Source organism: Colius striatus, chromosome 3 (assembly GCF_028858725.1).
Source record: "Colius striatus isolate bColStr4 chromosome 3, bColStr4.1.hap1, whole genome shotgun sequence".
Taxonomy (NCBI): domain Eukaryota; kingdom Metazoa; phylum Chordata; class Aves; order Coliiformes; family Coliidae; genus Colius; species Colius striatus.
In genome coordinates, this window is record NC_084761.1 from 36,823,266 (window position 1) to 36,837,430 (window position 14,165).

Genomic DNA, 14,165 nt, shown 5'->3' on the forward strand with positions numbered 1-14,165 from the left:
GGACATCATAGCTTTTCCTATTTCCTTTTTGTCCATGACTCTCAAAGCTTTGGACAGCAGATTTCCCCCCCCCCACCGTGTACCTCTGGGTGTGTAGCTGATCCGACAGAGGCTAGAAGATCCAGCATCGCAAGCATAGCACCAGGGTGGATAATGACCATGTCAGAACTTTGCATGGATGAAGGTCCCGTTTGGAGTTTCAAATCAGCTATGTTTTTCTGAGGGCAGACAGGAGGTGTTGAAACTGAATGATATGCATGCCTGCAGGACAGAAAACATCCCATGGTTACATCACCTATCTAATAGGAGCTTTGCATTTTTCAAACAACTGTAAAGTTGAACTGGCCTACAGATGTTACAGCCCTCTCCTTTCTCTTCCCTCAGTTAGACAGACCAAGTTCTTTCTTCTTCTCAAACCTGTTGGAAACGTTTCCCCAAAGATAATCTGGAAGGGTTTCAATTTCTCAACTATGCTTGAACTCAGAAGTCTTTTCCCCAGGTACTAGAACTTAAAGTTGGCTTCACTGCCTCCCTCTTTTCATTCTAGTTGTGATGGCAGCACACAACAACAGCAACATGCAACCTACTGCTGCTCCTGTTCTGGTGGACAAATGCAGCTTTGAATACATTTCTCTCCATTTGCTTTTCGTTAGCAACTGATTATAAAACGTGGCAGTCACAAAACTCTTGGCGCTTTCTAACTAGGCAATAGGAACAGGAATTGGGCTGCATGATACACTCATGCTAGTACACCAGGTTGTATGCTCTCAGTCTTTCCATGAATGACAAGGCTATTTAGTTTTACTTTAAGCTGTTTTAGTCTGATCTAGGGAAAAGGGGCTTTCACACATAGAACTAGAAGCAAACATTTCTTGTGTGTATCACAAAACAAAAAAAAACTCAACAAAACAAACCAAGCCTCATGTATTCTCACGGTATTTATCATAGATGCTTATTTATAAGACACAAAACTCTTATGTAGTCATTTTTCTTTAAGATCAAATATTCTTTGCCATTTTATGAGAAGTGTATCCATCTAAAAACATGTCTCCTCCTATCAAATCAGTTGAAAGATGCATTTCCTCTCTCCTGTTCTCAGTGATTTACCTCACCACTAACCCTAACAGAAGTAACTTGCTGTGCCTCATCCATTAGGCATTTCCAACTAGGAAATCTTTTCTCACAGGAAAAATGATATAGATGGGATATGAGGAAGGCTTCAAAGGGCAATTCTGTCCTGAACATTTTGAAGGTTGCATCTTGAACACACTCAATCACCCCAGCAAGAAACATCAATTGTTGGGGAAGGCTAAGGTAAATGAGTTTTTAGCCTAAGACAGAACATTAGGAAGTGGAGTATAATCTTCCTGTGCTAGGTGGAAAATGGGTAGGATATCCCAGAATCATAGAATCCAACAAAAGTGTTCCTATTGAAAAGGTTCATGGCAGATTAGCAACAACTTGGCATCTGAACATTCCAAGAGCACTTTCAAAAAGAGAGATTTTGAAGAAAGATGAAATTACTGATGCTTTACTCATTCAGCTAATACTTATAGTAAACATGAAATACTATGGCAATTCTACTGTAACCAAGAAAAAAAATCTGCCCCAATCAATTTTTCTAGTGTTGTTACAAACTCTCTATTTCCAAATCAATTTCCTGAACTTCTCTAGCAGACTCACTGAAACTCATCTGGCATCTCTCTTTTAAAATAAAATGGAAGTAACAACAGCAGAACAACTGGTAATACTATGCTAAAGAGGTATCTCAACCCTTTGTCCTGTCTTAATACAGAGACTGAAACATAGGCAATGCAGAGATTGAAACATAGGCTATTGTTTCTCATGTAACCTAACAGCATCACTCTTCCACTGAAGAATAAAAGTGCTACATCTTTCCAATTTCAATGCGAGTTGAAAAATGAAATATGTTTGTATTTAAGAATGCTCTTCAGTCTATTGAAATTCGACTCCCCAAGACATTTTGAAGATCAAGCTTCTTTCTACTTTTAAGCACAAATTTTACTTCTAAGCATCCTGATCTGCACCATCACAGTCATCTCATTAAACTGTGAGGTTGTAACACAGTACTATTGAGAGAGCCTAATAAAAACCTGAGCCATTTCTCAGTATGATTCATGGATCTGGGCCTCAAATGGTCTAGACTTCAACACTACATACAAACTGAAAAGAGAACAAAGTTATGACAAGGCAATTCGTTTCTCTGTTAGCTAAGTAATGTCCTTAAAGCATGTTTTACTGAAAGTTTTTCACATAATTTTAAAATACCTTCTATAGTTAGTTTTTCCATATCAGGTTTACTCACATCAAAACAATGGAGGAAAAAACCCCAACAGTTCAAAAATATTTCTCTAGGCATGGAAAATAAAATGGATCCTACAAAATCCTGTTGAAGTATTCATGGAATGTTAGAAGTCTATGGGTCAGTGCAGAACCTGCAATTATCCAGGCTTATACATTCTTTATGTGATCATTTTGAGGGAGAAGAAATGAAAAAGTGGAAAATGGAAAAAGCAATGTTTCAAACAGGACACACAGATCTATCTAATTAAAAAAAATCAAAGCAACAAACCACAATAACTGAAGACAAATTCAACTTAAAATTATATAATTAAGTACAACTCTTAGAATCATAGAATGGTAGGGGCTGGAAGGGACCTTTAGAGATCATCTAGTCTAATCCCCCTGCACAAGCAGGTTCACCTAGATCAGGTCACATAGGAGCATGTCCAGGCGGGTCTTGAAGACTTCCAAGGAAGGAGATTCCACAACCCCTCTGGGCAGCCTGTTCCACTGCTCCATCATCCTCACAGTAAAATAGTTTTTTCTTATATTTAAGTGGAACTTTCTGTGTTCCAACTTCATCCTATTACCCCTTGTCCTGTTGCTAGCTACTACAGAAAAAAGTGATGCACCAAACTCCTGACACTCACCCTTTAGATATTTATAAATGTTAATAAGTGATGAGACTATAACACCACTTCCATCTAGAAAGAAATAAGTAGGATTGATTGTAGATAAACTCTCTGTATATCATTCCCCAACCGTGATCATCATCTAAACTTTGTAAAAACAGCTAAAAGTATTTTGAAGTCAAAGCTACATTGTATTCTCTACTTCACTGTGTCAGGCCTAAAGCATCCTCTCAAAAAAACACCAAAAAATCAAAAAAACCCACAAACCTCACAAATATATCAAGAAAAGGTTTTATTTCTGCCAAAATTTACAGCAATCAAACAACTAACAAAGCTATAGCTCTTGGTTCAAATTATACAGAGGGGTGGAAGAACAATGCATTCCAGGTAATGGGGAGGAGAGCTGTGTACCACCATCCCAACGCATGTGCTGGAGGAGTCCTACCTACTCTGTTTACGTAAAGGATAACACTTGGAGGACATCACTCTTCTTCGGAAAATACAGTTTTGAGATGTGGAAACCATGTTTTGAGAGATTATTAGTATATCTATGCATACAGAATTGTTCTAAACTGCATGCATCAAGACCAGAACTGTACTATTTTTGTAAGAATTATTTGTGTGCACAGTGTCTGCTTGCTCTTTTAGCTTAACAACAAAGGGCTCTCCTTTGGGCACCTGCCTTATGAGTCAAAAGGCAGAAAATCAGGCCAAAGCAACAAGGGAGATTCCAGCAAAACAAAATAAACAACACAGAAAACAATAAGAAAAGAGCACACATTTCTCTCAGAAGAGTTGACTTTGAAAGAGTTTGAATATATCTGACATTTAAAAGGAAGAACAGAAAATAAAATAATATTGGACTGTAAAACTCAAGTTGCTTATCTGTGAAAGTAGGATAATCCCAGCTACTGGCAGTGAATTCACTTGGAATGACAAATGTGACACTGAAAAACCATGAGAAAGCAGATAGCTGCTCAAACAGACTTTTTGAAAAGACTAGTTCAGTCTGTTTTGTTACTTGAAAACATGCTTTTACAGAAAGGATCTGGAGGGAAAAAAAAAAAATCACTGAGAGCAGCATGATCATCACTTTCTTTCTGCTTTTTCTTTGAGCCTTATACAACTTGTTATCATCCAAAAGCCTTTTTTGTTTGTGCAGATCCAAGTCAAACACACTCCTTGGCCTCAGCAAGTACTCATGTTACCATACTGGTGCTTGCCTGAATTGCCCAAAGCACCCCACAGTGATAATGACATTTTAAACTAACCAATTTTTACTTCAACCTAAACCAGTTTTTAAATGCTTGCATTTTCAGTTCTACAAAAACCCCCACCAAAACAAAGAAAGCCTAACACATATACATGTATTTATATTTTTATTAACAGGCTACATCAACTATCCATCTGGCACTCATTACACCCTGAAATCAGCAGGCATTGCATGTGTTCTACTGTAAACCTTCGCATACCTGTGCATTTGAGTAATTCAGTGAATGTGAGCAGCCTCGGAGAACAGCAAAATGTAGTATAAGAAATTGTAATCCATAGTACTAGAGATTAATATTGGGGATGAAGCTGTAAAAAGTCTCCTCAGGAAATGCTGTTTTCTTTCAAGTTTCTTCAGAGGAAATAAGAGGGAAAGGAGTTTGGCAGTGAAGGTTTTTCTCTGTGGACTGCAATTGCTATGGTTTGTTCATAAGTGTTAGAAAAAAAGGAAATGACAGCCTAAGAGATTTTGTATAATTGGGAAAATGGCCGTGTCTATGCCAGTCCCTGCGGATTACCCAAGTATGATTTGCAAAAGGTCACTCAGGAAATCAGAAAAAGGCTTCTCTTCACTAACCTGTTTGAGTACAAACATTTCCTTTCAAAGCAGTTTCAAAAAAGCAGTGTTGATTGCTTCCCTTTAAAAAATATTTTACATTCAAAATACGAAACTTGATGGCATATTTTATAGGCCATACACAAAGCAAGAATAACTGTATTTTCCACAAACAGCATTTGTGTGCTACAAATAACCCACAGTCTTTCCAGCGTCTTTTTAGCCTTCAAAAGCAGCTCTACCTAACTCACATCTTCAGATAACAAATGGCTAAGCCCTTCTATGTGTGTTATGTGAAAAATTTCCTTTTCATCATTTACACAGACCTGTAAGTCACACTGTTGTTAAATCAGTCTTTTTTTTTTTTTTTAACAAAAAAAATCTACCAGACACTAGTAACTTGGAAGAGTGAGTACAAGGATTTCTGAATTGTGTCATGTGGGTTTTCTTTCCAAACCTTTTAATTTAGTAGGCCTTTACATGATTTGGTAGTCAAGTAGTGGAGATTCACTATTCATTTTTTATTCCATATAATTACTAACAAAAGAGCACCTTGCCAAACCATCCACCTTCCTATTGAAAGTACCTTTTCTTGAAAAATTAGTCAAGAAAAAAGAAATCTTGTTGTATTAATTTATCTACTAGAGTAGTTCGAACTCCTCTGAATGGCTCCCAAGACTATTGTTTGTACCTCCCTTAGATCATTTCTGATACTAGACCTTATGTGGTTTTGAATCATGAACTTAAGCGCATCAGGAGTCTGGAAACATCTTTAATATCATCCATTAGCATAATTCCTAGGATTTACTATGAAACATACCCTGACATTTATTTTACCCAGTGAGTGAAAATGCATACCTCACAAAAAATAGCAACTTGAGAGGGAAAAAAAAAAACTCCACACCAAAACTAATAAACACAATAGTGAGAGAGAAATCACAAGTGAGATCAACTTCTCTTTGAAGGGTCGGTACCTTTTTCTGGACAAAGCTGGCGTACCCCAGGGAGAGGGGAGAGAAGTCTCGTTTGTCAGGCAAGGAGGGATCTGTTCTGCACGACTACAGACAAAATAGACAGGGGTAGGACAGAAAGGTTAGAGAAGAAATCAGAAGCCATAAGCTTGTTAGTTCTACAAAAGTGCTAAGAAAAATATTACTAGGATCCATTCTTCAGAAACAACATTGATGACAAAGGACACTGCTGAACAACATGCATCAGGCAAACACGTGGACATGCAAAGCATGTACATGTTTTATAGCATGACTCTGCAGTGCTTGCACATTACTCCACAGAGGTTTATGTACATGATCACACTAGCAAAACAGAACACCTTTCAATGTTAGAAAGATGAAATTCAGAGGAGAAAGCAAAGTCTCAGTAAATGAAGGATAACCAACATGGGTAAGAAACAAAATCAACACAAATTTTACAAAGAGTGATGATGAGAACATTTAAAAAAGGAAGAATTCAGTCACTGAAGATGACAGGGGAAAACAGAAAAAAAGGGAACTTAGAGAGCTGGCTTATGCAACATCACCACAGGATTTACTTACCCACTGACTCCTCATATTCTACTGTTAGCCACAGTATGTGCAATGCATAATATACCTTTTCCTCTTCCTATATCAATTCTTTAATAATACTTTAAAATGAGATCAAATACATTCATTTCTGTACTTGGTGTTTGGTTTTGGAATTTATTTCTTTTTAAGAGAAGAAAAGCATTAAGACTTACTGCTTTGAAGGCAAAATTCCTTAACAAAGTCATGAAGTTTGTACCTTACTTGTCACTCAGTTTAAGAAAGTTTACCAACTGGCAGCTCTAGTAAAACCTCAGGATACTCAGTCATATCTTCAAGATTTTGAAATTCAGACTCTTTGTTTGACTAAAAAGGTGGCCTATCTTATTAAAACAGGGCCACATGCATTAAATAGCTGGGGTGCAGAAGCTCCACAAAGCTTATGTCTGCGTTTAACTTTTTTGTAACTTAAATTACGGGCAAAAACTACTTTAAGACAAGTGAATCTTCAACTTATACTTCTAAAAGTTTTGTCATCATTTTGAATTGACTTTAAGACACACATTACTGTTCATTTCAAAACTCAAATATAGCTTAAATTTAATTTTTTTACTGTGTTAGTCTCTCCTAGTTAAATTTAAAAAACAACCATGTACAGACCAGCTAGTATTTTAAAGAACATGTCAATCCATCTAAAATTAGGCTGCCCAGGTAAGCAGTTGAGTCATCATTTGGAGAGGTATTTAAAAGAGGTGTAAGAAGTGGCACCTGGGGATATGGTTTAGTGGTGAACTTGCTAGTTGTTAGGGTTAGAGTTGGACTTGATGATCTTAAATAATTTTTTCCAACTTAAACAATTCTATAATTCTCAATTCCTCACAATATTAACTAATTACTTAAAGCCTCTACTTAAAGAAAACAAGAAGTTAAGCTGTGATGTTCAACAACCAATTTTTCATTTGACTTAAAAAAAGCATAAAAATCTAGTAGTTTCTGTATCATAAAGCAACCAGATAGTCTGTCTATCAACAAGGAGGTTGCTTAAACACATTAAATACAACTGTATGCTGGCATCTCTATCTTAATTGCTACCATGACAAAACATTCAACACCAGAGAGAATGCTGCATACCCTGGAAAACCCTGGAGCAAGCTAAAGCAATGTCAACATTTGGTCAGATGTTGACACCTTATATGCTTCTTACTGGAGTGAAGGAACAAAGAAATAGATTAAAATGGAAATATCAAAGCTTACAATGAACATATTTGAAAAAAAAACTATTTTAAGGAACATTGAGGCAGGGAGGACAGGTGGGGTGTAAAGAGAAACAAAAAAAGAAGGAAATCCAAAGTTCATACCTGTCAAAAGAATCTGTTGCTACTTTGTAGAGGTAAATAAAAAGTTTGCTGCAGTGTCTTAGTGTAGGTGACACAGAATCCAGGGATATTAGATCATCCTCCAAAAGTCTTTGAAATAGCTGGGTATTTGAAGGGAAGACATTCAAGGGACTTATTTTTCTCAAGTCTGAGAAGCAGCCAAGTAATCGAACAGCATCTGCCAGTTTTTCATACTGGATCTCTGTTTTGAAGAAATGGGAGTTGGCTGGCTCGTAGCGCATTGCTGCAGTCAATGTACAGAACACAGTGTGAAGCAGTTCAAACACTTGATTCTGGTTTATTTTCTCCCAGCCATTCTTAGGTGGTGAGCATAAAGATCTTTCCATAGCAACGAGTAAAGATGTGACATACACAAATCCACCAACTTTTCTAAAGACAGTTCTTGTGCGGTGACTTTCTCTCAGCACAGAGAGTAGGGCCTATTGACAAAACAATCAAAAGAAAACAGAAAAAAGTAGCAGCAGCAATACAAAAAGCTCGAAAAAAAAAAGGTAGGAACATTTTTGTTTCATATGTTAGCAAAATCCTCATGTAATTTGCAAGAATTTGGTAACCCCTGAAGTCTCCAAGAAGTTTCCATCCTCAAGAGCTTACAAAACAAAAAGAGTGGGGGGACAAAGTAAAGTATTGCTCCTAATTTAGAAATAAGAAATTAAGGACATAATTAAACTTGCCAACAGAAAACACTTGATCAAGTCTAGAATGGAACCCTAAATCCCCAGGTAATTCCTTTGGTGATAAGGCAGAGAATAGAGCTATGGGAAAGTAATCGACTCTGCCATTGTACTTCACAAACAAATCCAAACAAGAGCAGGCAAATAACTGTTTGTAGCAATGAGAAATCTAAACCCTGGAACATTCAAATACCTGTCTCCCAGAAATCTACAATGCATAAGCACGTGGCAGCTACAAATGTACAACACTCGAAGATAAAAATGGCAGTAAAGAATTTGCTCCAAAAATCAACTTAATTTTACCCTTCCTCTATAATGAATTCCAGAAATCTCTAAAAAGAGAACTTAAAAGTTCAAAAGCGAGAGAAATAAAAGTGGATAAAACTCTACTTGTTGAACAAATACAAAGCCACAGTATAAACTGCAGAAACTACATGAATTTAGGTGCTAGGGAATAATATCCACTTTTTTGGAAATCAGGGGGTGGGCCCATATGCCCACCAAAAACCAAAGAGAACCCAGCTGTGATGGGAAGCTTGACTCACATGTGAATGGAATATAGAAGAAAAAGTCTCTCTACATGAAGAATCATACATAACATAAAAATGTTATTGATACACAAAAGTAGTCTGGAGGGAGGGGGAATAGAATCTTTATGACAAAGAGTTTACTTCTTCAGTATCATGCCTTTTTTTGTTTTTTTCTTTAAAAAAGAAAAAGCACTCAGAAGATGAGTAGTGAAATAGTTAAAACTGTCATTCCTTTGAAGACAGTATCTCATTACTTGCCAAACCTGGATAAACAGCAAGAGACATATCATTACACCATTCTGGGCTGAAACTTCTGAAAATAGTACCAATGGAAGACAACAGGTCAGATGATGGGCAGAAATCCTGACTTTGGATGTTAAATCCATTGGGGAACTGCAGTACCCTTTCTCTCCCCTAAGCATTGTGAATGAGACATGCTCAAAAACAACTGAAGACCTTGACAGACAAAAAAATGTCAAACAAATAATTTAATTACAAGCTTTCTTTTCATTCTTTTGAAATAATTTGAAGTTGCTCATCCACTGGAAAACTATTACAGCTCCTTTTAACAAAGATTGACCTAGATGTCTCAAGAGTTCTCTCTGGTAAGACTCATTTACTTATTACTACTTGCCCCTTTTTTACCCTAAAATAACAGTAATGTGTCAATTTACAAAAATAACAACTGCTATTCTGAGAAGAAACTGCAGGTCTACATTAGCAGTCAAAAAAACTAACATAACAGAGAACAGTTGAGTCTTCTCTCTTCATCCTCCTCCAGCAGCCTTACTTTCCTGCCTTCCCACTCTTTTGCTTAAGCGATCTCTTCTGCTTTATCATCTACTATGGTCACAATGATATACATTTAAATTAATTAAGTTAGCATTTATAACTAACAAGTTGGTGAAATAAAGTCTGCGACAGGAAAATGCAAGCCAGCAATGAAAGTAAACTTGTGTAATACAGGTCTGTTTTTTTTTCCCCCCTTCATGTATTCTCGTTATTTTTAACTGAAGACTATTCTTCCAGGGAAGATTATCATAACTGTAGAATCTCAATTCCTATCCACTGAGGCTGATTAAAAGTGATGATGCTAAAAACTCATACTCACTCACTAGCCTTCTTCTCTAATTCTGAAACCTGTCATAGACAGATGTAAGAAAATAAAAAACAACCATCAAATGGATACATTTCAACTCCAGATACAACCTACATTCAGTAGCTAAGCACTCTCATCCAATCCAATCCAACCCAACCCAACCCAATCCAATCCCCTTCTCAGTGTTTTCTTTTTTTAAAATACAATGACTTAAGAGCAAGAGTCCTTAGCAGAACTTCCTTTACCCTTAAGATGTCTGTTTTCAGCTGCAGTTCTGTAGGTGGAGCCGAGTGCATCAATCCCAACAAAGTGCCCATGTCGTCTTCTCCACTAGGTGATAACACCAATTGCTGGATGATCATCAGGGCATGCTGTCGGCACTGGGGATACTTTACTATGTTGTGCACGCATCTTGCGCCACCAAACTCCCTGAAAATACCTACTCGGAAAGGAAGAGGGTGGGAATAAGCACACAAGGAGTATGAAAAATATGATCAGTAACAAATAATGACAGCAACAAAACACGAAGGATGTTTATTTTCATCTCTACAGATGGAATGGCAGCATTTTAGTCCTATGAGTGTTTTACAAGCAACATCTTATAATTACAGAAGTAATTTATGGTTACTTACTCTTCTACCACAAATAAAAATATTCTTCTGGCCATATTTTTCACTAAAAGTGTGGAGTACAAGGATGTAGGTCAGTTCTAAGAGTAGTTACTCTTTTTATGCTGGAGCTCACGGAGTGATATGATGAAACAAAGGAAAAATACTGCAAATTCTCAATCTTTAGCAAAGACTATATGCTGGTTTGGTTAAAAATAGTATTTATACTACATTTAGTCCATTGACAGAAATATAAGTATGGCACTCCTGGGCAAGACAATCAAAACGTGAGCACTGGCTGAGAAGTGATTCTGTCTATTCAGAAGATTTTTAAGATTCTGTAGAAGTTTTCTTGTGATAAGATCTATCTCCGTAGAGAGAAAAAGTCAAATAATGGTTCTCAAGCTTACTGGTTACTCAGAAGAACACATGTGCAGTATTAACTGAAAGCTGAATGAAAATTGATTCTGAAAACATCATAAAAACCACACTGGAATACATATGGTACATATACTGTGTGTTTAGTACAGTGTTAGCACCTGAAGTACTGCCTATGTTAACTACTAAAGATGAAAATAGAGCAGGGAAATGGATCAATGCTGCATTACTGCATCAAAATGGGTAATTTTCCTTGTGACCATAAACTAAAAGAGCAGTTTGACTAAACAAGTTCAGGATTAAACAAACTATTGAAGGCCATGTTCATTCCCTCTAACATACAAACATAAAAACCTTAGTCCCACTATCCATCTCTGATTTCCTGCCTCCTGCTTTCTCTGATATTCTTTGGATGAGACATGGACTTGAACAAGGCAAAAGGAGAGGCCTCAGACTCTAAAATATTTAAGTTGGTTTCACCCCCTTACAAAGCTCATCTCAGTGGCTATGTCTCTGTTTTCAGGGAGACTGAGGTAACATTTTCTACTTCTCCCACTCTTGGTCAAGATTGTTGGCTACCTAGTGAACCTGTCTGGGTTATACAGTATTGAGGAAACCTTATCAGGAAACCTTGATTTAAGATCAGAAGACAAGCTCTGAGTAAGGTATGAAGCACTGCTGCATAATACCTATTTATGCCTCTCCAGGATAAACCTAGCCTCTGCTAGCCTCTGGATACAGTGCCACTGGGCTCACAGCCCAGTCATGCCACACAGACACCAATCACAACTTTGAGAAATGGTTTCTTAACCATTTATCTTAACTCCTCCTGTACATCTCTGTCACACTCCTGAACTTGGAGAGCTACTCATGAAATGAGGCTCTTGAACTTGCCAAGAGTCCTCAGAAACAACATCTGTGGTGTCATCTCACAGTCCGGATGCATTTTACACTACCCTCTGTTGTTTCTGTGGTGGATACTGAGCAATTAACTCAGTACTGAGCAGTAGCAATGAGGCGTTGATGGCTGTTCAGGCTTCCTAGGTAAGCTCAGGAATGCTTAGATGCCACCACAGTCAGATGACGATATGTATATGTCACAGGAGCAAGGTTCAGGTACCACAGACCCTGACGCCACACAGGTACATATAGTCCAGTGAACTTACACCTGGTGCTTCTAAAAACATGAGGCAGTTTAGTCCTTCAGAGATGTTATCATCTTGCACCACCTCCTCTTATTCATCCTTAGAAATCAAACAATCGTGAGTTTTTTGGGTTAATTTTTTCTTCTAGTTTATCCTTATTTGGAAGCCTCCACGGGTACCTTTGTGCCACTTTCTGATTCGCTTCCAATTCTGCCTTTTCTTGCATGGCAAGACCAAAGCTGAGCGATAAATGTGAAAATTGTGTAATTGATCCAAACAATTCCTCTGTAATTTATACCAATGCTTCTCTAAAACCTTACTTCATGGCTCATTATTGAAAAGATTTATCTAGTAAAACAAAGATTATGTTTTTTTCCTTTCTATTGACAGGACAGGTAGCTTGGTAGATCAAAGGGAAGTGGAAAGGGAGACACATATCAACTTCAGCAAAGCTTCTGTCAGTGTCATCCACAGCTTCCTCACAAGCAATCCATCAAAATGGTCCAACTGCAAACATGACAGCCTGAGTGTATAACTAATTGAAACATGAGCTTGGAGTAACCTCTGCTTTTCTGCAATGCCTTTCTGTTTTGACTAAAGCCATGCTACTGGAGTTTACTTCGAGTACCATGAATAATCACTTTCCTGACTGAATAAAGAAATTACTTCTCAAGTACATGGACGAAGCCAAGCTGGCAGATGTAAATGCTCAATGGGCAGAATTCAAAAGTCGTCTTGTGAGTAGTTTGAAATTGGAAGCTGAAATACAAGAGAATCTGAAAACAAGCTCAACAGTGAAAGGGCATAGACAACACTAGAGGTTACTCTAACACTGGGCCTAAATTTAAAAAATTGTCTGAACAAAAGCAGGAAAAAAACCCAATTAGTCCTGGAAATAATGTTCAAATAGCAAGCTATCAATCAAACCCATCAGTTTTCAGGATTTCATTCTTAAATGTTTGTCACAGATTGTAGTTTCATCTATTTAAATGAAAACAAAACCAAAACCACAAGTGACAAAATATCAGTTAGAATTGAGAAAAAGAAAAAAAATCGTGCTGAAATAAGGATGTTTCCTGGCCTCCAAGGACAGAAACTTCCAGGTTCCCGAGAGTGGTTTCTGTTTCCCTCCATCTGCTCACTTTCTTCTTTGTCCAAAAGAACTGACAAAAAGAGTTTAAAAACAGTTGCCATCCTTTCTCAGTCTGTTATTTCAAGCTCTCAGAGACGGGTTTTAGTAGATGAGATACACATACCATCTACTTTAATGTTACTAAGCCTTGGGTAGTGAAACACGACATAAAACTGCCTAATTTAGAAAAGAACACACAGAGCCCTAACACTGTAAATATGTCTTTTAAAATGTAAAGCCATTTATTGCTAAAGATGCATACATTATTAATCACATTTAGGTAGATGTGACAGTGTCAAAAGCAAACTACATATGTAATTATATGCTTATTTTTTTTAATATATAACCTGTGTTACAAGCCCTACTACAAATTATAGTGGTGTTGGAGAGTGATGGGGTGTGGTAGTTGCCTTCTAGTAAACAACAGCTAAGAAACTCAAGTTAAAAAGAAACACTATCTTGTACTCCTTTATTTTGTACACTCTAGTTTATGCTGCTTATTCTCTTTTCTGGAAAAATCTGGCAAGAGAAAAAGTGTATTTCAATGTATTTAATTACTTGCCTGAAGATAAGAAGTCAAGACTACTTGACTTTCAGGCATGATTCTCTGAGTTTGTTTTTTCTTCCTAAGTATTTTAACAGCAGTCTCTCCACTTACCTGCATTTGTGTTTGATCCTTGTAGTAGTACTGTCAAGGTCTCCATAACCAATAAAGCCAGTTGCTTTTGGTCCTCAAATGAACTGTTTCTTGAATCCCCTAAAAAATAATTTCAGAAGCCAGTCATTGTAAAAATCATTCTTTTCTAAGATGCTTCTTGCTACTTTCCACCAACACTGTTGGTTTTTTTTGCTTTCTCAGAAAACACCAGCCTAACCATATTCCAAAGCAAATTAAGATTTAGTCTACATATGCATTCCTGT

General features: G+C 37.1%; 1 protein-coding gene across 5 annotated transcripts in view; it reads right to left on the reverse strand.

The window, feature by feature from the left end:
- Positions 1–14,165, reverse strand: part of WDFY3 (WD repeat and FYVE domain containing 3) — a 182,851-nt gene that overhangs the window by 81,215 nt on the left and 87,471 nt on the right. For 4 of the 5 annotated variants that reach the window (XM_061994269.1, XM_061994270.1, XM_061994268.1 and 1 more), the window contains 5 exons: positions 13,903–14,001; positions 10,227–10,420; positions 7,640–8,097; positions 5,736–5,819; positions 84–261 (listed from right to left, as the gene is read on the reverse strand). In XM_061994269.1, coding sequence (XP_061850253.1) covers positions 84–261; positions 5,736–5,819; positions 7,640–8,097; positions 10,227–10,420; positions 13,903–14,001 — 1,013 coding nt within the window. The remainder of the gene's footprint in view (positions 1–83; positions 262–5,735; positions 5,820–7,639; positions 8,098–10,226; positions 10,421–13,902; positions 14,002–14,165) is intronic. The other variant, XM_061994271.1, reaches the window with a different exon arrangement.